This window comes from Pezoporus wallicus, unplaced genomic scaffold, assembly GCF_028554395.1.
Source record: "Pezoporus wallicus isolate ANWC-B61680 ecotype Strahan unplaced genomic scaffold, APGP_CSIRO_Pwel_v1 contig_8803, whole genome shotgun sequence".
Classification (NCBI taxonomy): domain Eukaryota; kingdom Metazoa; phylum Chordata; class Aves; order Psittaciformes; family Psittacidae; genus Pezoporus; species Pezoporus wallicus.
The window spans coordinates 1323600-1347850 of NW_026635049.1; the positions used below are offsets into that span (position 1 = coordinate 1323600).

Sequence of the window (24251 nt, forward strand, 5' to 3'; positions counted from 1 at the left end):
TCCATCCCACTCTTACCCAGGAGGAAAGGAGGTAAAAGCAGCCTTTACTCACCTCACTCCACTTTGCACACCTTTTCCCACCCCCTTCTCCAACCAGTATCAACTAGAGATGTAAAACCCTTCAGTGCAGAGGGTTTAGAGTCAAACCCAGCTAAACCAGACCCTGCTTTACCATCACCCTGATGCAGACCAGGAGCTCAGGTCTCTGTTTTCTCCCGCTCTTTCCTTCCCATCTTTTTGCCTGGGCACTGCTTTTTGGAGACATCTCATATGCAGAAATGACTCTGTGATGACAAATTCAGGTGGCTGCACACTGAGCAGGTGTCACAGCAGCTTTTAATGTGGGTGCTCAGCACACATACAGGGCAGGCGTCCCTCGCACTGGCCTGTGTGTCATGGCTGGTGTTGGAGGTAGTTTGCCAGGGCCGTTGGGATCTCCAGTTTGCCAAGGGCATGGAGGTGGGCAGCTGGCTTTAGGAAGCGCCTCAGGGCCAGCCGGGACTGAGCCATCAAGGATTTGGGATGAGCTGTGAAAGGAGAGGGAGGGAAAAAGGAGGCAGATGGTTACCTTCAGGACACACAACCCCACTCCCCTCCAACACAGTCATAATCCTAAGCAAAGGATAATAAAATAATAATAATGGCAGTGATAATGGAAATTATAATGCCAACAACAATAATAATTAATACTAATTCAATAAATTAATGAAAAGCAATGTCTTTGCTAGAGCTATATGGGCTTACACCTTGGATTGAGCCTCAAGCTCTGCAGCGTGTGTTTTACGGGAGCCAGGCACACAAAGATGGAATCTTCCACCCTCACACAGACCTAAGTGCATTTTTTCTGGACATAGGCAGTACAGGAAGGCCAAAGCTGAACAGCAGAAAGGAGGGGAATGGTGAAAAGCAGCCTCTAACTCAACAGATGAGGGTGGTGAGGCCTTGGCATGCAGTAGCGCATGTAGCAAAGCCACCCAGTCACCGGTGGTAGACCTGTTCTCCAGGACTTGTGATGTCCTTCTCTTGCTCTGTTCACAGTTGGTGACTTAATCTTTCAGCCTGAGCACATCAACCATTGAGGAACAGGGAGGAATAAGAATTCAGAGTAAAACAGTGATAACACTGCAGAGTTTGAGAGACCCAGGCAAGTCAAGTGATGCTGCAAAGGGAGTTGATGCTTGTGGGAAAGCCTGGGTAAGGCTGGTGGGAAGCACAGGTGAAGGGAAGGGGGATCTGAAGCAACATGCACCCAGATAGAGAATGAATCCTCATTTCCAGCCCCGGGGTCACGCTCACAAGTTACCTCTTGCCTGCAGCAGCAGCTCCAGGCTCTCATTGCGTGGTGTGGCCTCATATACCGTGATGTTGGGCAAGTACACGTTGGCTCCAAAGTCAATGAGCAGTTTGATGAACTCACTCCTGCAGCCATGCCTCAGGCAGGTTTCCAGCAGAGTCTTGGGCTCCTTGATGTGGGCGATCACACTCTCCTCGGTGCAGTTATAGTTGGGATCAGCCCCATAAAGCAGCAGCCTCTTGAAGCACTCCAGATGCCCGTATGCAGCAGCCAGGTAGAGAGGACCGGAGCAAGCCACCGAGTTGGCTACCCACTGGGGCAGCCTGGCCTGAACGTTGGTTTCCGCACCGTGGTCCAGGAGCTGCTGCAGGATGTCCACGTTCCCGTCCCGCGCGGCGATGAGCAGCGGGGAGCAGTTGTTGTAGATGCTGCCGCAGGGGCTGGCCCCTGCCTCCAGCAGGACCTTCACGCACTCCCGGTGGCCATTGCTGACCGCGATGAAGAGCGGGGTCTGAGCCTTCACATCCAGGCTGTCCACCTCTGCCCCGTGTGCCAAGAGCACCCTGATGCTCCGGGCACAGCCCCGCGTGGCAGCCAGGCGCAGCGGCGTGCTGGGGATGCCCCAGCCGCTCTGGCGGTTGATGACCCTCTTGTACCTGTCCTGCCATAAGAGGTTCTCCAGGGTTTGGTGGTTGTCCTCTGCTACCGCTTGGTTCAGCTCCTCACTTTCAGCATTGTTGTCGTCGTCTTCATCTTCTTTGGGCTGGAGCATGGAGAACATTTTGGTGATGTCCATGAGGCTCATTTTCGTTGGTCTGCCTCCTGTGTGCCACTTTCATCATAAAGGGAAAAGCCACAGATCTGTGGGACGACAACAAAAGCACCACCACTGGGTTAGAACCAGCCCCTGGCACCAGCACCACCCTTTTGTTGCAGTGTTTTGAATGGCAAATTCAGGAGGGCTCTCCATTTCTTCCCAAAAAGTCATCACCATCCCTGGAAGTGTTCACGTACCATGGAGACAAGGCCCTCAGTGACATGGGTGAGTGGTGGCCTTGGCAGTGCTGGGGAATGGTTGGACTTGATGATCTTAAAAGTCTTTTCCAACCTAAATGATTCTATGATTCAAAAAGACAAATAATATTGGGTTGTGATGCTGCTGACATGCTTATGGCCCTGCATCCATGGGCGAAGAAATCCATGCTGAAGAGCTAAGGCAAAGGTCACTGTTGTAGCACATATATGGGCCACCTCCCTTAAAATGCTGTGATTGAGAACATGCTGAGATACCTGAATCTGGTGTTGCAGTTGAGATGCTGCCTGTGGAGCCCCCAGGCTTTTACTTTATTATCTTTATAATCATTTAATGCTGTACTGTCAGCATTACAAAGACTTCACACCCTGCCACTTTCAAAGGGGTTGCATTTCAAAACAGATGAGGTGAATACAATGGTGGCCAGTTAAAGGACTTTGAGCATCACCCTTCCCAAAACTATGCTGATGTTTGGAGTTGGCAAACCCCCTACTCTCTCCTGTCTGCTTGAGCTGGGCTGCAAGTGTTCAAGGGCAGGCTGGTGGGGCTTGGAGCAACCTGCTCTAGTGGAAACACCCCAGGTCAGGGGTTTGGAACTGGATGAGCATTAAAGTCCCTTCAAGCAAAACCAGTCTTGGGTTCTGTGATTTCTGCAGTGGGGCAATGGAAGGCGAGGGGACACTGAACTGGTCACAACACAGCTGGGACTGGACCCCAACATATCTCCAGGACACAGGATCCAGCCTCACCATGGCCGGGCAGCAGCAGGGAGAGGAATGCAATGGCCGGGCCGGCACCTGAGCAGCTAGAAGTGCCGTCGCCGGGAAGGGCGCTGGAATTCCTCACCCCTCGGGTCACAGCTCGGGTTCCCCTGGGGAGCAGCAGCAGCAGCAGAGCTACATGTCCCCAGGCAGCTCTGATCCTGCCCTGGGTGAGGCAAGGAGCTGCACTGAGGAATCAGCTTCTTTCTGCAAATGGAGCAGCCACAGGAGGCTTGGCCTGCATCTGCCTGCCCAGGCGAGCCGTGCAGGCTGAGAGGAGCCCCAGCACGAGGCCACACTGCAGCTTGTTCAAATGGGTTAAGTGTAAGGACAGCAAGTGACAGCAGAGCTCTGCTGCGCTTCCACCGGTTGCACTAACCCAGACAAGGTATATAGGAATTATAATGTTACTATTACTCATTAGACATGCTGCTGGAGTGAGTCCAGAGGAGGCCACGGAGATGCTGAGGGCTGCAGCAGCTCTGCTGTGGAGCCAGACTGAGAGAGCTGGGCTGGAGAAGAGAAGGCTCCTTAAGGGGAGACCTTAGAGCAGCTCCAGTGCCTAAAGGGGCTCCAGGAAATCTGGAGAGGGGCTTTGGACAAGGGCCCATAGGGACAGGACAAGGGGAATGGCTTTAACCTGCCAGAGGGGAGACGGAGATGAGCTCTTAGGCAGAAGCTCTTCCCTGCAAGGGTGCTGAGGCGCTGTCACAGGGTGCCCAGAGAGGCTGTGGCTGCCCCATTCCTTACAGAGGCTTGGAACTGGGTGAGCTTTAAGGTCCCTTCCAACACAAACCATTCTATGGTTCTATAATATAACAAGCTCTGGAGTTTTGGACCCCCTCACCAGCGTGGCTAATGGAGGCAGGGGTTTAGTGCAGATTCAATTCAAAAAGAAGGCCCAGCTTTATTCCCAAGGAAAACAGACTAGAAAAGTAATAACTCCACAGAACACACATTTCCAAAGGGATGTCACTTTGACAGTATAAGTGTTCACATGGGGAGCTCACAGATGCTCCTCAACCAGAAGAGCTCAAACTGAGCTGACAGGATGGAAGCTGTGCATCTTCAGACACCCCAAAAAGAGGTTCTGACTGGAGCCAAAGGTGACAGAGAACACACAATTTACAGCTGGTTCCCAGTTACCTCTGACTGCCCGATGCTGCCTGGGCAGCGTTACGCTGGTGCCTTACCTGGTGATGCTCAGAGCCAGGGTTAGTGGGGTAGCGGTGGTCCCATGGCCAGGTCCTCCCTTGGTTTCAACGAAAAGAGAGAGGATCCTGCTGTGATGGGGTGGACGTTGCCTCTGTGCGGCCGGAGCGGCGCAGGCTATGGAGCTCACAGCTGAAATGCCACCGCGGGCAGACGGGCCAGGGCGCAGGGGCTAATTTTAGCCCCTCGGGGGTTTTATCTTACCACTTCCATTCTTGGAAAGCTCCCCCTGGGTAAATATAGAGAGGGGCAGTGAGGTGGGGGGGCTGGGACAGGTGCTGGGGCTGCTCGACCCCTCTGAGCACACACACAGTGTTTGTTCCACCCTTCCCTTGCAGGAATCACAGGGTACCGGTGGTCTGACTCCCTGCTGCACCATCAGCCTCCACTTACCATGGTCACTGCCAATCGTCCCTATTTATTCTCTCTTAACCCAACGCCCAACTGCCTTTTCCACTTCCAGAGCCATGCAAACAACCATTTGCAACAACCAGAGTTGTTTATTAAACATAGGGAGGACAAAAGGCACTGAGGAGGGTCCAGATTCCTCACCCAAGCTGCTCCTCAGGCCTCCCCCCCCCAGCTCCACCTGCCAGAACCAACCCCTGCTTTGGCTTCATGAAATTCAGCAGCACACAGCAAGGCAGAAAGCTTCACAGGGGCAAACAAAACTACAGGGAGCAGTGGCGGGGCTGCCTTATCAAAAGCTGTCAGCTGGTAAGTGCAATCCTACTTTATCCAGTTCCCTGTAAACTCTTCCAAACTTCCCAGCAGTGGAGCAAGAGTGCTATGACAGTTGGAGGCAGCGCTATCAGCAGGACGAGATAACAACAGGGGAACCAAATCACCCAGCAGAAATATCTCCACTGATGTAAGAGTAAAATCAGGGCTCTGCAAAACATTTGTGGTGTCCCCACAGCCACCATCACACTCACAGTCTGCAGGCACGCTGTGGAAAACACAGAGAGCAGGACAACCGCCAGTACTCACAGGCCTGAGACTTCCGCTTCCTCATAGTTTCACTCTCTCCAAATTCACTCAAAAATAGGTTACCTCAAAAAGGTCAATTTTCCAAAGTCAACATTATAGATGGAATTATGGAGTAGGAAAAATACGGATAAACATCAGAGCAAAAGCAGGAGTTCAGGGTTTATCAAGAGTCAAGAAGCTACAGCCACAATGGGGATGCTGCAGGTAAAAAAGCCATGCCTGGCTGGAAACCCCTGCAACAAAATGCAGGCATAAAAGCAGCAATTAAAGATCCTGTGTGTTTTAAAGGGAAAAACAAGGGGATACAGACAACAAATGAATACACTCATTAGAAAACATGAATTGCAGGGAACTGTAAGGGAACTGAGAGATGAAAGGGAAACCCTTGAGTGGAAAATGTAATAATAAACTGCATATTCCTTTGTTGCTACTGCTGTTGTTTAGCTGTTAAACAAGAAAAGAAGGCTCAGAACCAGCTCTTTGGTAGGGAGCAGAGATTAAACCAAATACTAATGAAGCACAAACTACAAAGTACTAGCTGATAAATCCACCCTCGACTGGAAGAACATGAAGTGACACCTCACTGTGCTCCCTGAACAGCCACAGCACTGTGTTAAATACTGTCCTGCATGAATATTTAAATCAGCAGATTCAGATAAACCCCAATCAGATGAGTCTGACCCATTTTGGAGAAGCTTCCCAATGCTTCCAACATCAGAGAAGGCAGAGGATTGGGAGAAACCTTCACCTCCTGCCTGAGCTTCAAGCTCTGGAGTCGCCAGCTGACCTGACCTGTGCTGCAGGCAAAGCAGCTCCTTTTGTCAGCTCTTCATTAATTGGGGAAGAATTAAAGAGCAGAAGTGTATTTAATGCCAATCAAGAAGGTTTTTTGGGAAGGTAAATCCCATCCAACCAAGTTGCTTCCATTAAAAAGATTATAGCTATTAACACAGCCGAGCGAGGTAATGAGCTTTCAGGTTTAACAGCCCTAAGCATTCCAATTTAAAAGTTCAGTGCTAAGCAGGACCAAATAAATCATTTTGCAGGGATTAAGGATTTATCGACAGCCCCTATGTTTGGAAACATGCAGTTACTTCGTGGTGATGCTTCTGCCTCCTGCCTTTGAGCTTTAAGTCAGGGCCAAACCACAGCAAAGTCTCTGAACTGGGGAGTTTCCTTCGTGCCAGTGGAAACACCTGCACATTCCCAGCACTTCTGCCTGCTGCTGGCCACCTCCTCACCACCCAGCCTGGAGCTGGGTGATTCAGGTATTAACCACGAGAGGGCACGAACACCTAAAGACCATCCCTTCCTACAGCAAACGCACCCACAGCAGCTCCAGAGCCCGGGCTCCAAGGCTCTTTGCAGTTTAACGGGTGTATTAATCAGAGTCACGGACTGGTTTGGGTTGGAAGGGACCTTAAAACTCAGCTGGTTCCAAACCCCCTGCTACGGGCAGGGACACCTTCCACTAGCGCAGCCCTTAAAAAACACCCCACAAGCTTTAGCAATACTCCTACAATGACTTGAAACGGAACCTGCCCCCTCAGAACTGGAGTTTGCTTCCACATGGAAGTTTCAAATCCTCCTCATGAAGATGCTGTCAGACAGCGCTTCCCCAAATGTGAATTAAAGCTTTATCAACTGCAGGCAGTGTTAATGCTAATAATCCAATTAAGTGCAAGCAAGGCTCATTTAGATACATGAAGGATTTCACTGCAAAATTAAGAACATTTAAAATTAGCAAGAAGGAAAAACACTCTGAAGCACCTGGGGACTGAGAATCCCCAAGTGTTGGGTGTATTTTTGCCTCCAAGTGCTTATTTTACAGACTGTTATTAAAACAGCCTCCATGGCTTCTCCAGGCACAGACATAAATCGTTTACATGGATTTACCAATCCAAGTGGCATCCAGAAGCATTTTGTACAGCCTTATACACATCAAATCAATCCGTGTCACATCATCCCTCTGCTGTGCAGAGCTGTGCTTAATTGTACAGCTGGACTGGTGCTGCACAGCTCTGAGTTATCACAGCACCAGTGCCCATCTTAGTTGTCCACATGGGGTATGTTTCGTACCTGGGATCTGCCTCTTCCTTGAGGATTCTCTCACCTGACTTTGCCTGCACTCAAAAAAACTCCACTTGGACTCACAACTGAAGTTCTGACTGAAAAGAACTGGATAAAGGAGCATTTTTAGATGATACCATTCATTAGCAGATGGACTGCAAGTTCTTCACTCAAAGCTGTCAGGAAGAAATCTCTTCACCAGGTACCACGCAATGCCCACATGGGTCAGACTTGATTCCTTACAGCAGGCCAGAAGAAAGGTCTCCTTGCTTCTCAGAAATCTTTTTAGGTCAGCCTGGAGCCACCTGTACAGAGATTTGACCATGAGTGCTGGATAGAGAGCTTTTCAGGAGGAGGAAAACACTGAAAAGGAATTGGGCTTTAATATGTAAAGAAAAATCTGATTAAAATTAAAAATCAGAGTAATAAAGTGTACAGAAGATACTATGATTTAATACAGCTTCATCAGCACTATGACTTTTGGTGGCTGGTTTTTAAGATGCTGAGCAGTGCTGCACTCAGCCCCTCCAAAACCAGGGAGGTCACCTGGCATCTGGTCTGGAGAGAAAGGAACTGGAATCACAGAATTGTTCGAGTTGGAAGGGACCTCAAAGTTCCAACACCTGCCATGGGCAGGGACACCTTCCACTAGAGCAGGTCGCTCCAAGCCCCTGTGTCCAACCCGGCCTTGAACACTGCCAGGGATGGGGCAGCCACAGCTTCTCTGGGCACCCTGTGACAGCGTCTCAGCATCCTCACAGGGAAGAGCTTCTGCCTAAGAGCTCATCTCAGTCTCCCCTCTGTCAAGTTAAAGCCATTCCCCTTGTTCTGTCCTTACACGCCCCTTTCCAAAACCCCTCTCCAGGTTTCCTGTAGCCCCTTAGGCACTGGGAGCTGCTCTAAGGTCTCCCCTTAAGGAGCCTTCTCTTCTCCAGGCTGAACCATCCCAGCTCTCTGGGCTCAAGCACACACTGCTGGGTCATGGGGAGCTTCTTATAAACCAACACCTCCTCCCCCCCACTCCTTCTCCTCAGGGCTGCTCTCAAAACAGTCTCCCCCAGCCTGTAGTTGTGTCTGGGATTGCCCAGATGCATTTTAAGATAAGCTCACTACTCAAGTCTTTAACACTTCCAAGTGTGAAGTTCTGCTTTGAGTTTAATTAACCATCAAACAGAGAAGTCATTTACTTCAAAAAGGCAGGGTGTTTATTTCCATAGGGAATAAAAATAAACTGTAATACAAGTGAAACTTCATGGAACAAATACATTTAGAGGAAAAAGGACACAGTGCTCCCCTAAACATGGTACAACAGGGGTTTTTAAGCAGTGCATGAACTAAAAGGACTTACATAGCCATCGCCCACAATCTTACACAACTGTCCCTCAACAGGGACACCAACAAAACCAGAGACTGACAAACAGCACAAACATTGACAGTTTCCAGCCGAGCAGCACAGAGTTTTGGGAACATTCCTACAAAGATCAGTTTGTGGACAATAAGAAAAATACATGTGTGCTCAGTTACACGTGACTAGATCCAGTGCTACGAGTTATTCCAGTAGTATGCTGCTACATTAAATACAGATGAATATACACAGAAAAATGATAAGATACGCATCAACCATTGTCACCTACCCTCCTCCTGCATTGCCTCTGCAGTTCAGAGGTGCCAAAAGGACATTGAAATCCCTGCCTGAACCAACTACACTGACACAAACCGGCACTGACCTGGCTGCTCCTAGTGCTGAAGATGCTTATGAAGACACGGATTTCAACATCACCTGGTTGAAGACATTCCTCATCCAGTTAGTCAAGTGCTGTGTACAAATCCAAATAAAACTATTACATTCAGAACAGATTCTTCATCCCTGCTCCATCCTCAGGCATGGGAAGTGCCTATAGGTGGTGTAAGGAGTAACATGTTAGGTCCATAGGAAGCACAACACAGCACTCAGAGCAAAGACTAGGGAAGGGAAGGAGGGCAAAGCAGCAGCCACCTTCTGAATTGCCACTCATGAATATCCCTCACTGAGCAGTGCCAAGTGATCCCTTTGGGAGCACAACATCAGGCACTGGAGCTATCCAAAGACCAGTTTTGCACAAGTAAACTAAAACAGCACCTGGCACAAAAGCTCTTTTAAATGCCTCCCCCTGCAGGTGTTACAGCTCCGTTAGATGCCAGGGTGCTCCCTCTCAGTGCTCACCACCTCCAAACCTGACACACCACCAGGCACAGGTCACTTCAGATTTCTAGCTGTAACCCAGCAAAGACTAACTCGAAGTGTACATCTCTTGAAGCTCTGTGCACCTTCACCTCCCAGCAGAACCCTCAACCAGGTACCTAGGATGAGGCCTCCTTCCCTATCCTCACAGGGTAGCAGCACCCACATCGCAGATGGATTCTTCTTCTAAGTACTTAAATGAAAGGCATTCACTAAGAGCAGGAACAGGGGACACAGCCACAAGTGTATTACACCTCCAGGCTTTAACAAACTGCTTTTTCTCTCCTGTGAAAAAGGACCAGCTAACTACAACTCCACAGGCAACCAATCATTCCCTTTTTTCCTCCTGTAAACCAAACAGCACCAATTGGATTTTCCCTACCACAGGCAACAACTGCAGAACAAAAAGCAATTTTAAACCCAGCGTTATGAAGTTCACATTAAGACATTTCAAATGAGAAATGAAGATACACGAGCCCCTCTTCTACTTCCAAGTAGTAGCTTTAACACAGAGTATTGTAGGCATTGCCCATTGCAGTGCTTTACCTATTAGTAGTAAGAGAAATACAAGGTAGAGCATGACACTGTGATGCCATGGGGTATCTTGGTAAAGCAAGAGATGCTCAGGAAAAGGAAGAGTTTTACACAAACAGAGCAAACAGGATCCCTCCTCCTTCCCAGTTCTTGGAATCCAAATGGAAAGCAGCAAATTGCATTGCTCACTCAACAGCTCCACGTAAAAAGCTTTGCAGCTTCACAACACATGGATTCTCCACTAGAACAAACAAGCTACAGGGACTTTTCACCTACACAGTACTTGCTAAGAAGATTCCTATGAAACAGATTTACATTGCCTTTAACACTTTTAGGGAACATACAATAAAGTCAGTTGCCACTGTCAGCAGGACACTTCGTGAGGAGTGAACATGGGGTTCTGACAAAGCTCTGGGAAGGAATCCAGCTGAGCAGAGACCTGAGGATGTGCTGCAGCACTTGGAACAGCTTCTCATTTTTGGTCTTGAAACACCCAAGAGTTACTATCAAAACTAAAAAGCTTCCACGTAATTGGTTTGCAAAGAAATAAGCTCATAGAAAGACAGGAAACACTGGAATCTTTTCCAGCTCCATACATTTACAGCACCAGCAGGAATGATTATTAATACATTAAATCCAAGATGTTTAAAAAGACAGACCATTACCCTTTTATTTTGGCTAGGCCTTGTATTTCAAAGTATAAAGTTATCCATTGTTTTGTTACTGAAGTCAAAAGCAGCAAGATTACTAAGAGCTTACTAATACTTTCAGTATACGGAGTAATCTTTCACAGTTCTATGCACCTGTAGTAATCTTGTCATCAAGAAGGATATGCGGAGATGTCAGCATCATGTTTCAGGAATAAGCAAAGATGATTATACTTTCTCCAAGGTAATATATGGTAATTCAGAACTCAAGGCAATGTGTAAACATGTATAGAAACCTCCTGCAAAATGCTTTTCTACGACTAACCAGTGGTGTGTCCAAATCCTTCAGCAGTCAAATTCACTGCAGGCCTGAATCTCTAATTTTCAGTAGAGAACATGTTGCAAGGACTGATGAAATCCAGAATACCTGGTCCTGAAAAGTGCCAGTCTTGGTCTCATTTACCATTTCAGAGCTCTCTATTTGAGAAGCTACGAAGACCATCCACTACTCTTCTAACACCTAGAAAGGAAAGACAGGGCTGATGTATGCAAAACAGGCTCCAAACCAAAGTGCTCCAAATGGAGCTTCTACATTACCAAGAGGAAAAGGGAAACTATCTCCCCAGTACCCTCCAGTGGAAATCACAACAGATTCCCAGCCCTGGATAACAGGGACAGCTGGATTAACACTTGGGGTACAATCTCCTCACTTGAGGAGTACATGGATATGGTAAACTTAAAAGGTTGGTAGAGTAACTTGGAGCTTCACACATCTCTTTTTAGGGCAAAGAGACTCAAGAGCAGATGCTCGTCTTGAGATAAAGAAAAGATGCATTCAGAAAAGTGCACCCTTCAAAACAAATACATCCTTGTTGCATGACGCACTATTCTTGATATGCGGCCACACAACAAATTCCAAACATCATTAAAATCCTGAACCAGACCTGCTTGTGCTTTGTTTTTAAATGGCTCATTGCACTGTAGTTCTACCTTGAAAGCAACTACATTCCTTGCTTTAAAACTGACAAACCTGCAAATTAAAAACCAGTTTCTCTTTGCCATTCTAGGCATTGAAAAACTCTGTTTTTAGGTATTGCCATTTTTCCTGGTGTCTTCTGATATACTTAAAAGATCTGTTTCCTTACCCAAAGTGAGACACTCAGGGGAGTTTTGTTTGTTTTTTTTTCCCTTTCTACTTGAACATTGAAGCTCACCTGGTCATTTCACCACATGAGCACATGAGCAATGGCTATTGCATTTTCTGCTGCTATAGTGGAATGTTTCTGCTTTTCACTGCAGACTGGGAGGGTTAACTTAGACAATGTTTATAGTTTCTATATTTCATAAAACCCCTGGTTTTAAGACCTAATGGCAGCATCTAATTGAAACACCAAGATCCAGAAGAAAGCAGGAAAGCATCTTGAGTGAAGCTGCACGAAGAAACTCTGTTAAGGACATCTTTAGAAGATTGCCCAGAACAAGTACTAAGGAACAGCTTTCCCAACCAAATATTTTCCTACGGGATAAGCCCCTCTTTCTCTACCAGACTTATGGATAAATGGAATACAAGTTTCTGTTTTAAATCCCAACTTTGAACTGGTGTCTCCAGCTGAGATTCCTGCAGTTTAAGGAAACAAAGCAGTGCTAACAGCAAGAGTGAGCCCAAGCTGGAGCCACAGCCATGAGCCAAGACATCCACTCTGTGTTTCACTATGAGGACATGTCCCAAGTTAGGTTTTGTCACCAGCTCCACAGAAGTACAAAGTTCATCACCATGAGACAGTACAGACAAAACATCTCTAAGGTTCACATAATTTTAACATCCAAGACAACCTGCACTATGATCACTCAGCACATGATGTGAAATAACCATTTGAAATCCCATTTCAGTAGCAGAACGCCCCTGATCTGTAACTACTGCCTTGTCAATGGACATAAGGAGAGCACATCGACTATGTAGCTTTGAATTACATTACTCTCTTGCCTCAATTTAACCAAGATTATAAAACAAGGGATAATAAAATCCATACAATTTTTTCCCTATCTTTTCTCACTTGTCATCCTCCCTCTGTCACAAAGCCACAGGTTACACAGGCTTTGTGGCTTGCTGCCCTCTCACAGTCAGTAAATGTGGTCTTTACCCTTTGAAAGGTCAGGTTAGAGGGAAGCTACTGTATTCAGGGGATCAGCAAAGATCCTGGAGAAGCCAGAGCAGGTAAACAAACTGGTTTAAAAATACTGCCTACAAAGGCAACCAAATACTACACTCTACACTACAGGAATAGAAAGAGAACATTGCATGGGTAGACATTAAAAGGTCTCCATAAAAAGGCACAGGGGGGTTTGGTTTTGTTTAACAAATATGCATAGGAAACAAAAAAATGAATCAGTTCTGCCACAGGGTGAGAGTCCATGCAGATTCATTCACAGCTAAGAAAAGGGGGGAAGTGTTATTTTAAGAGGAACTGACATTTTTATCATTTTAAGATGACCTTGCACCATCACTGAGAGTAACTGGATTGTATCTTTCCTACTCCAGTTGTAAACACCACACAATTCCTAAGCCCCATGTAAATTGGAAAAGACTTCTTTCAGCTTGAAAGACCAAGTACTGGCAGCAGTCATGAACCTTAAACACGTTGTGTTTCCAGTAAGCAATAACGTTTGCACGAACTTGAGGCAGCCTCCTGGGCAGCTCTGTACACATCATCTTCATTTCAGCTGCAAAACGATGGGAACCAAACCAAATGCAGCCTGTGTGCCCTACAGCGAGCACAGCTCCCTGCCAACACACCACTCACACTCAGCTGCCCATGGGTAGAGGATCTGCACCTCCTGGGGGCACAGCCCCCTCAGGCCTCACCACAAGCGTCTGGTTCATTGACATCAGTTCTGAGAGCTCATCAGTGGTGCTGAGGTTTTCCACCCTTCACTTCAGAGTCCAACACACGAGGGGTGTCACTCAGATCCTGGAGGTCCCGGTGACGAGACAGGTTCTCTTTGTGCTTTTGGTCCACACCTGATGGAACATCTACATCCCCCATCAAGGCACCGTTGCTCAGCACAGGAGGTGGTTCCCCTTCATAACCCTGAGGAGTGTTGAGCATCGGTGTTTTTGAAGTAGTATGTCCTACTTTAGATAAGGAGGAGCCTTCACTGGGCAAAGGACCATCAAGGAAAGGAAGTTTCTACACAGATAAAATGACATGAAAAAAAGAAATTAATGGAAGTTGCTATTCCCAGATGCCAGAGATATACAAAAACCAACTGCCAACAGAACAGTCCTGCGCCAGTGCCTCTTCTTCAGCTCTGTAATCCAGTACTGAAGTACGCAAGCATAGATCCTTACATGTTTGTATCCAATCGTTGTTAAATTAACAAAACTAAAGTTTTCAGCGCTCGCATTAACCTACCAAAGGACACAGATAGTTCTTCTCGCTGGTATATTTTTAGGTGACTCTCTCACTAATGTATTTTTAGGGCTTTTTTGGTTGGTTTGTGGTTTATTTGGGTGTTTTTTTAATACACATAGAAAGGATATTGTGGACAGAGCCTTTTAGAGTAAAGAAAAGCTACACTTCTCCTTGCAGGCTGTTGTAGAGGACTGTGGAGGGTTGACCCTGGCTGGGTTCCATGCACCCATCAAGCTGTTCTTATCACTCCCCTTCTCAGCAAGATGACATGGGGATAAAGTAAGATAGAAAAACCCTTGTGAGTCAAGATAAAGGCAGTGTGATGAAGGACAAGCAGAAGTTGTGCATGGAAGCAAAGGAAAACACAAGATTTATACTCTGCTTCCCAGGGAGCAAGGCTCATTATGTGCAGTCGTGGCTCCAGAGGACAAACACCAAAATAACAAGTGCCCCTCTTCCTCCTTCCCCTCAGCAAAACTGCAGGGCTTAAACTGACCAGATTATTTTTTGGTTTTCTTTTCTGACTTGCACTGCCAAGTAGAGATCTGCATTTTCAGACAGACAAATACAGCCCCCTGGAGAACCTCATCAGAGCTGACCACATTGTGAAGCATGTGGTTGTTTACTGTTCTGGGTTGAAGGAAAGACATTGGTTATTCCAGTCACAAGATCTCTGCCCTCCAATACCACCGAACACACATAGTAAATGAGCAAGATTCCCCACCCTGCTTTAGCAAAACACTTCAAATCTGAGGAAGCCACTTTCAGAGGCTAATTCAGCCCACACCATCCAGTTATGCTTTGGCTATTGCATGAAAGCCAACTTAAGTAACTCCACTGTTTAACACCTTTGTCTTGTGACTAAGAAGGCAGGAAAGAAAAACGAGGGGATGAGTTGCAAAACAAGAACATTTTTGTATATTCATATTATTTATGTGGGGAAAACCAGGCCCATTCTTTTCTTCTCTCCTTAAAGTCTGATGTGAGTAGAGTTGAAATCCAGATGTTCTTTTTAAAGCTACTTCATTTAGAGAATTAGAACATCAGGAACCCACAACAGAACCTGACCTACCACAGCTTCTACCTAGCAGATGAGAATTTAGTGTAAATCAGACCTATTGACTGCAGCAATGGCATTTAACCCCTCATTTTGCCCAGCTCTGCCCAGCTTGTTGAAGCCATTGTTCAGTGATAATGTTCAGCCCCAGGTATATTTGCCAAAACCACTGAGTGATTTAGAGTGTTATTAAGATTCAAGACTCACATTTTCCAGTTCAGATGCATTGTCCTCCAGTTTCATCTTCTGGCTCATGCAGTTTAGCAGATAATCCAGCACACACTGCTTTGGATGCATTCCTTTGTCAAAGCGGTTATACATCCCACACCAAAACCTCAAGGACAGGGCAAGGGAAGGGAATCAAAGGGTTATTTGTACACTACTGGCCAACAAACAAACTAGATGCTGTTTAGGAAACAAATTTTCAACCAATTAAGATTAGTAACATTCTAAAAACCTGCCACAGCCTTGGATTAGAAAACTCAGCATCAGTGGGTAAATACTTATAGTTTAAAAATACTTTTAAGGATTTAAGTATTATGGGGTTATGATCCACATGTGCTGGCAGCAGGTATTAGCATTAAGATGAAAACACGCTTTTCCCAATAGCAGACTTACTGGAGGCTTGGGAGCTCAGCCTCAAGCCCTCAATTTGCTCTGCTGTTATTAAAGCCCTTTGCCTGCCAGTAACCACACACAGCACTTAAAAACACATTTACATCCCTTCCTCCCTCAGCAGGCACCAGGAGTGAGGCAGAAACAAAGCACCACTAACCACTCCAGCTATAACACCCTGGGCAAGCAGAGAGACATGGCAACAAGAAATCCCTTACCTGACTCTGTGAGCCTGGGAGTGATGAGCACTGAAACTCCTGCTTAAAGGCCTTCCTTAATATATACATATATACAAAAAGTGAGGAAAGGAGGAACTTTGTTTAACAACTGCCAACCCCTATCATGTAGATGTGGCAGAGCAAGCAGCCAGGGGGTGTGTGGGGTTTATCTACATCTGAAGTTCTTTTCCTTGTCTTTCCTCACCCTCTTTCTCAACACCAAAGTCTTATTTTAATTTACATTACCTGCACTTATTTAGCAGTTACCTGTGCACTATTACTCCCAGTTTATGGATGAGGAATGGACGGAAAAGGTAGAACAAACCATGTTCATCAGTGAATTTATAAAACCTGAACTGCCAATCTACATTAGAATGAAATAAATGCCCCTCTTCCCTCCTTAAACAAGGAACTTACTGGAAACTGAAAGGTAGTGTGTTAGGTTGAAGCTCTTTGTAAGCTGTAAATCCTTTGTACAAGGGATTTCTCAATTCCTGCTTCTTCTGTAAGAGGAAAGGCCACAGAGAATGGGTCTTCTCAAAGATTCTGTCAATTACAAATAACAGCTTATCAATAAAAGAAAGAATGAAGTTAAAGGGATAAATAGCTCTGGCTGAGCTGAGCAGAATCACATTAAGGGAATTAAGAATTATTTTTGCACAGTATCTGATTCATTTCATAAGCACAAGATATATCACTGAGGAATATATAACCATTTAAAATGGACTCGATCCAGTCAAAAGGGGTATTTGCAAGTTAATACTTTGGCCCAAATTAAAACATCTATCTTCAGGAATATAATTCATCTATAAATTGTTTTCACACTCCAGAACAGAAGCATCCTTCAAGACAAGGTTACCCTTAACCAATCCATAATTACATTAAAAGCACGAACACACAAACCTGCCCTTTTCCTGACTTTTAAAGAGACTTCTAGACTGTTGGCTTTCTAAACCGCCAATCTGCCAACTCACTTCAGATCCTCACGCTCCTTATGGCAGTTCCCAAGGAAGTTGCCAAACTGGCAGGAGTAGACATGGTCATGGATTTCAAGAAGGAAACGTTCACTGAACTCAAAAGAGCACGGGAACTGCTGCATGAGCTGCCACACACATTCAATGAACTGGGTGAAGACAGGGGAGACTTCTTTGGGGTCACCATCCAAATGGCCACATCTAGAGAGATACAAATAAACCAGGGTTTAATCCTGGATCACCCAACAAAAACCAATTCCCTCACCATTGAACCACTGGGAAATTTTCTTCACTACTAGAATAAGAAACTATTCTGCAGAGACAGAAAAGAACCCCCATGTGGTTTTTCTTACAGCAAGTGCACATTCAAGAGTGCTACCCTCTTTACTTGTGTCCCAAAGACAACTCTTAGGAGTGATGAGATTTGTCCCTTTCTCTAAAGTCAAATTAGCCACGGAAGAGTCCATGTAACATTGCTGCAAGCATCACAAGAATTATTTGTGAACCGGGAATCCCCGGGCCTATGCCATGATGTCTGCATATGATGTGGTAAATATAACATCAAGTTAATAGCCCTACTAGATGCAGGCAATTACAGGAATCTGCTTAAGGGATGGCAAGTCGAATGGATTTTTAGTACTATACTGGGCTCAAGTTTATGCCTTGAACTTGGTAAAAGTTCAAGTCCTGAACAAATATGAGCTGAGATTTTCTTCCAGGAGGTGACTGCAGAAGAATCAACATGTCTTGCCAGAACATCAGCACTCCTCACGTAATGCGAGTGTGATTTTACAGGTAGGAAACCACTCAGAACTCAAACAATTTGTTCAAGACTGTTTGATTTTGTAAAGTAATAATAATAAAAAAGCACTGATGAATAACCCCAGCAGATACTGGCTTTATGTCACCAACTCCAGTATTTTCCGTATCTTTTTCCTCTGTCCTGTATTTTCATCAGCATTTTTCATGAACCTGAAAACACAGGATTAGTTTCCCTGTCAAGCCTTCACCAAGTCACTGCACCCATATTGTGCTGCTCTTACCTGTGTGAGAACTTGTGGCCCATTGCAATCCATTCCTTCTCTATCAGGACCTTCAGTTTCAAAACAGAGATGAGAAAAAGAGCATTACTTTGTTTAGAAAAAGCAAAAGGAAGACTTTGATACTAACATCTACAGAGCTTACAACCATGTTGACCCTCCTGGCATGAGAGACCAGTGAAAACAGTAACAGTGGTTTATAGATTAGAGTTATCCAGTTACCAGCACTATATCACTATTGAAATCACAAGTTATTTCAAGAAAGTCCAGTACTATTTTGAGGGAGTTTCTATGTTGTTATAATAATATACAAACACACTGAGCTAAAAGAATTAATAGCTTAATAATAATTTGCGTTAATATGTTAACATAATCACCATGTACTATCAACACAGAGTATTCTGATACTCAGCAAAATAAATCAACTGGAATACAACATATCTTTAACACACAAATAGGAGTGTAAGAAATACAGTTGTGTACTGCGCAGCTCCGGATGAAATGAGAATATAGTTCTTTCTATTTTAAACAGAATGCCTGTGCTATGTGTAAGAAGACAAGGAAGCACTATTTTCCTTAAACACATGTCTCATAAGGAAACACATGCCTGATACTGAATCCATTATTACTTTCCTTGCAGGGTCAGATTTAAAGATCAATTCCTGATACCATCATCCAGAGACTTAAAGAACAAAAAAGCAGAAATTCCTAACAGAGGTCTTTGAAGTCATATTGCATTTCAAATTTTCCCATTCCTTACACTTCTGTTGTATTTATTGAGGAATAAGCACTCTCCTGGGATTTGTGCATATAAACCATTTGCTCAGAGGACAGACAAGCATTTGTTTGTTTTAGTTACTGCTCCTTCTCCTAAGCAAAAGCACGTTTCTTAGTTCATACTGAATTGGCCAGAGTGCAGCCAAAGCCCAGGCAGATGTTTCACATTATGTCATTTTAACTGTTAAAAGACTGCAGTATAATCCAGACCCAAAACAATAATTAGTAATGAAAGCATGGAATGCAAGGAAACAATCTCAGCAGTGCAACTCACAGGCAGAAGGCAGAACTTGCACTGCTCTGATTTCAGGGTTTCTTTTAAGGAACTCTGCTGAGAAAGAGCAGCAGCCTTTCAGGTATTTAACAAGAGAGGAATGGAAGGATAATGTCACATATTGCTTTGTATATACAGTGCCAGCTTCAAATAAGAAGCCTACAGTAGAAGCAAATGGTCAAATTGATGTATAATAGCTTTTAAAGAGGTCTTCAACAACGCACAGATTTTACCTGATACACACATTATGTGCTGCCCTGTGCACAAGAATGAGCTCAGCCAACTTTAAATCTCAGGAGATAAGAGGCCATTTACTCAGTCTTAAATGACAAGCTGCTTCACCACTTTTTTGTGGATTGCTGCCAGAGTTGCATCCTTTGCTCACTTATCCCTTGCTGAAATCTCATTAGTGGCTCTGCCATGGACATTCAAGGAAAAAAAGACTTGGGAACTGTAGATCAAGTGTGTTTTGTCCCCATGCTGTTCAGAGCAATTAAAGCTTGTTTATAGAAATCAAAGCTGCTTTTATATAGGTCACCTACTGTTTGTTCCAGGAAATGGCCCAAAACATTCAATTATGGCTTGTTTACAAACCCAGGAAGCACTTTTTGGTTTTGAAATTCCAATGTTTGTGTTCTTACCATGAAGCCTTTAAAAGTCCTGTAGAAGGGATCCAAGAGGAGGCTGGCCAGGGAGCAGACCTGCGCTGTGCGGTCCCACCCGTCGGAGCAGTGCACCAGCACACTGGCTTTCTCATCCTTCACAGCCTGTCAAGAGACACCACACACAAAAGTTGAGCAGCTTTCTCAGTGTGTTACTGTAGTTAAATATGTTGTCCCTTCAGCTGCATTTACCTGGCTGGCCTGAGACCCAAGAGGAAAATTTGTCATTTCCCATCCAACCATGGAAAAGCACCAGTTCTGGGCACATCACCATCAACCCACAGGAAACCCCAACCAGAACACAATGCCATGGTGTGCCTTGAAGGCAACATAGGCTGTCAAGAAACAAAGAGCCTCTGATCTCAAAATGCTCAGTTTTCTGAAAGGCCAAGAAATTTCAGTTCCCTCCTCTAAGGAAAAAATTTGGTGGGTAAGTAAAGAATAACTGGCTACATGGGGACAAGAGACTTCGAGAAAAATTTAAGTGCTTATCCCAACTTCCTCCCATATGGATCACCTTGTGTTGGTGATAGAATAGAAACACTAAATAGCTTTTTGCTGGATACACAGGAAAACTTAAAGAGAGAAAAGACAACACGTACAGAAGTTCCCTACTCTCGCCACGTGCTGCCTGCATGCCCTCTACTATCACTGAAGAGCCACATGCCTTGGTGACTTTTCTCCTTCTGCCTGACTTGCTCTGAAGAAATGAGGACTCTGTTGAATAATTAAAATTATCAGTGCCCACACTGCACAGCACCAGGAGAAAATAACCTGCTCTAAACAATCCCTCATTTAAAGCAGTTCAGAGCAGTTCAGTAACTAATGAGCACAAGGTTACAAGTTGTTTGCACTGGTAATTCCATGTTAGAGACATTTAGAAAGGTCACTTAGTCGCATTGTGACTTTGTTTCAAAGGAGTTCTAATAAAGCCTAGACAACTGCAACAAGCAGTAGCAATGCAGTGCATAGGACACGGCATTTAGTTTAGGCACAGGAAGTGGCTAGGAGAGAGCCAGCTGGGTGATCTGCTGATGCCCTCCAACTGCAGGCCTGGTTTTGAGAACTGAAGCCAACCCGACTAGAAATGTGTTCCCACCTTCTCTCCAGAGAGATCTTCCAGCCTTGGAGCAGTCCCTAACAGACAAATACATACTTAATTCACCTCAGGTCGGAGTACAGTTTTACCTTGGCAAGAAAGACACCTGCATCCATCACAGCCTTAATGTGCCGTAACCAACCAGAGTTCTCCAGGCCAGTGAGGAAATCGCTCATGGAGGGGGACTTCATCTCACACACTGATAACACAAACAAAGGAATTAGCAGACATTCCATTAACAACATCTTTTTCTTTTTCCCACCTCCTCATTATCTCTTCACAGCACCAGAACTTGGGAGATCCCAAAAGCTCACGTTTCCACACTGTCAGCAATATCCTGTCTGAAGGACACAGAAACCACTGGCTCCATACTTTAATACACAAACCAGCAATTTTTAGCTATGAGAGAACCTGAGGATCTGAAAATATCCTCCTTCTCCTCTTTTTAAATGGCAGCTCATTATTTTTTCAGCTGAGGTTTTTTCCAACAAAAAAAAAGTGCCTTTTCTTCACTGTAAGTCACCTTCACACACCCATCTAACCACCACTAACATGCAGTGACCAAAGACCTGAAGAACAGAGAGTTCTGATTTAGAGAGAGAAATAACAGGTTAAACCTTGAAGGCAAATCAGATGCTATATTGAAACCCAGCAAAGAAAATACTTCTGGTAATGCAGCTTAATAGCCTGTAAGCACCAGTAAGGTTTTTATCACTGTCTGAGAAGAATACAGGAGTAAACAAGTATTTATTCTGCTCTTATTCCACCACAAATAAATCTGCCAAAACAGGCAATTGAGGACTTGTACTTGTCATCAGGACAATCTCTCGGTTGTGTGAATAGCCTCATTTTTCTCCAAGGTCACCGTGGGTCCTGCAGTGCCACCTGGCAATTGGTAGCATCAATTATTCAACTACTGTGAGGCAAGATGACCATTATGCTGCTCACTAAAATATTACACTTGTACTCTGAATGACAGCACTTGTATTAGAACTAATCACAGGGACCAAACAGAATGATTTGCAGCATCCCCTCTGCACAAGGACAGTACAGTGCTGGAAAGCAGCAAGCAGAGCAGACTGGTGTGATCCAAGCTGTGCTTTCACCTTTGATGGAACCTCTCCAAAACTACATTACTGAGAATACAGGCCTAATTCACTTCTTGATCTGCATCAGCTCAGGTCAGCATTTCTTCTGTGCTGCTTAACATTTTTCCCCCTCTAAGTTCAGAGTCTCACAGAGCAGCTTAATTATCTGAGCAACTCTGCATTTTAATATCTATTTTAATGTACTAAAACATGCCTTTAATCATTAAGATGTATTGAAGACAAGTTCAGTTAAAGGAATCGGAAACAAATCAAACAGAACTACGTATGTAGGGGATTCAAGTCTTTGGAAGATCATGCCAAAATTTCAAATCAGAAATACTGTTTAACACTGAACTGCTCCAAACTTTCCAAATGACCAGAAAGTCATTTCTTCAACAATCTATGTCCGTTTTCTTTCGATAACTCACAAAATAACAATACAATGGAGTATTTCTCCAGCCTTTTAATTTGGCACATATAAGAAATTCACATTCTCGGGACCAGGGGTAAGGAAGAGTGGCCAGTCGTATGGCCTGCACGCACCTTCCAGCAGTTTCTGCAAGCTGCTCCTCATCACATGGATGTTTTCTATGCCGATAAATTTAAAGCGAATGTTATCATAGTTATCTTCGTTCTCATAGCCCTTCCCTGCAGCTCGGTTGGCCATGGCATTTAACTGTCACAGGCAAGGGAACAGGAGAAAAGAGACAACTACAGCAAACAATATGCACAAATAAACAAGTCTGTTTTGCAAGTCCTTCTTTCTAGATCTCCCAGAAAATACACTGAACAAAGTCATTCCTCAGTTGCACTTCCCACCTCCCAGACACTGAAACAACTGTTTCACTAAAACCATGCCACTGTCTCCAGTCCATCGTTCATATGTAGAGACTCAGTAAGGCCCAGGACAGGATTTTTTAGGGTGGCCAGCATGAAAACCATGCTCAGTTTCACAATAGTGCCGTCATCAAAACAGGCAGAGAGACATTGTGTCTGCCTTAAGTGCGAGGCTATGCAGAAGATTCAGACAAAAGCATATGAAAGTCAAACTAGGAAAGCCATTTGTATGAGTAACATACATACATGGTGGTACAGAAATAGTAAGAGAATTCCAAAGCTTTTCACAGACATACATGCACAGATGAAATAAAGCCACCTGAGGGAAACATAGAAATATTCAAGTTGAGCAGAAAGAATATAGCAACCAACTGGAACTGCAGAAAAGCAGCAGAAATGAAGCCAGCTACTCTAACAGTCACCCAAGCCAGTCTAAGAGCTACCAGGAAATCTTTAGTGGGGACCAAAAAAACCCAAAGGAGCACCTCAACCCCCCCACGTATTTATTTTTGAAGGAGTGAATTGAATCCAGAGAGAAGGAAGGGTCAGATACGGTATAAACATCTCCAGAACAACTAAACAACCATTGTGGTTCAGTTCTACCACACAAGACACGCTGTGTTAGAAGGAAAAATACGACCAATTATAATTCTTCCCTTCTTCAAATACTTTAGAACAAAACTGCCATCAATGACAGGTGTCAGTAGAACATCTATGATACTGGAAGATGTCTGAACCAAAACATCATGCAGTTACTGCTATAAATAATCATATAATCACAGAATAGGTTCTCTCTAGGAAATGTCAGACTACAAAAAGCCAAAATACATTTCAGACCATCAGGTGAAACATTCTCCATCTTCCCGGGAAGACCTTTTCCCTTCTTGCCCATGCCATAGTTTAACTAAATCTACAGTTTCTATAAGATAACTGCAATGTCTGAACAGTGAAGCAGGTTCTCAGAAAGCTCAATTTTAAAATAATCAGAACACTTTTAAATCTTTGTATTTAAATAATTGTGTACTATGAATATCCTCCTGTTCTAATTTGCCTCCCAGTCAGTATGCTTACAGGAATCATTTGAGTTGGTTTCCGAATTCAGTCCCTCAAGAAAGTTCACTACAGATTTAATCCTTCTTCAATATCCTCTTGCATAGACACCTCAGCAAAGAAGTTCTAGCCTCAAATAGTGGCTATGGATCAGAAAAGCTGAATTGTATTGAACTCCAAGCTGCACATCATGAGAACACAACTGTTTCTACAAAAGCAGAAAAAAAAGGAGGAATTGCTTTTCTCCATTGTTATCAAACTCTAGGCAGCCCCACTCCTTCCCAGGTCTACTGACAAAAGCACTTCACCCTGGTGGATCTGAATCCTAAAGGCTTCTCTCCAACTCAGTGTATTAAGGACCAGCTCTCCGCAGGAAAATGCTTCA

The 24251-nt window shown here is 44.6% G+C and overlaps 2 protein-coding genes across 5 annotated transcripts in view; both read right to left on the reverse strand.

Moving 5' to 3' along the window:
* The window catches only part of LOC130594805 (myotubularin-related protein 8), a 105237-nt gene that overhangs the window by 73452 nt on the left and 7534 nt on the right, over positions 1-24251 (reverse strand). The window contains exons 7-14 of one of the 4 annotated variants that reach the window (XR_008971173.1): positions 22523-22655; positions 20981-21090; positions 19772-19897; positions 18083-18132; positions 17040-17240; positions 16483-16611; positions 15440-15566; positions 6756-7665 (exon numbers count right to left, since the gene is read on the reverse strand). Coding sequence is in view for 3 of the 4 variants with exons in the window: in XM_057400988.1 (XP_057256971.1) it covers positions 13666-13950; positions 15440-15566; positions 16483-16611; positions 17040-17240; positions 18083-18132; positions 19772-19897; positions 20981-21090; positions 22523-22655 (1161 nt within the window). In the remaining variant the exon portion in view is untranslated. Of the gene's footprint in view, positions 1-6737; positions 7666-12215; positions 13951-15439; positions 16121-16482; positions 16612-17039; positions 17241-18082; positions 18133-19771; positions 19898-20980; positions 21091-22522; positions 22656-24251 lie in introns of those variants that run through there. The other 3 variants (XM_057400996.1, XM_057400988.1, XM_057401010.1) reach the window with 3 other exon arrangements.
* ASB12 (ankyrin repeat and SOCS box containing 12) lies at positions 304-4469 on the reverse strand. The gene is made up of 3 exons (XM_057401024.1): positions 4282-4469; positions 1304-2155; positions 304-527 (listed from the first exon to the last, which is right to left on the reverse strand). Exons 2-3 carry the CDS (start codon positions 2097-2099, stop codon positions 394-396), a joined length of 930 nt encoding a protein of 309 aa, XP_057257007.1. The 5' UTR covers positions 2100-2155; positions 4282-4469; the 3' UTR covers positions 304-393.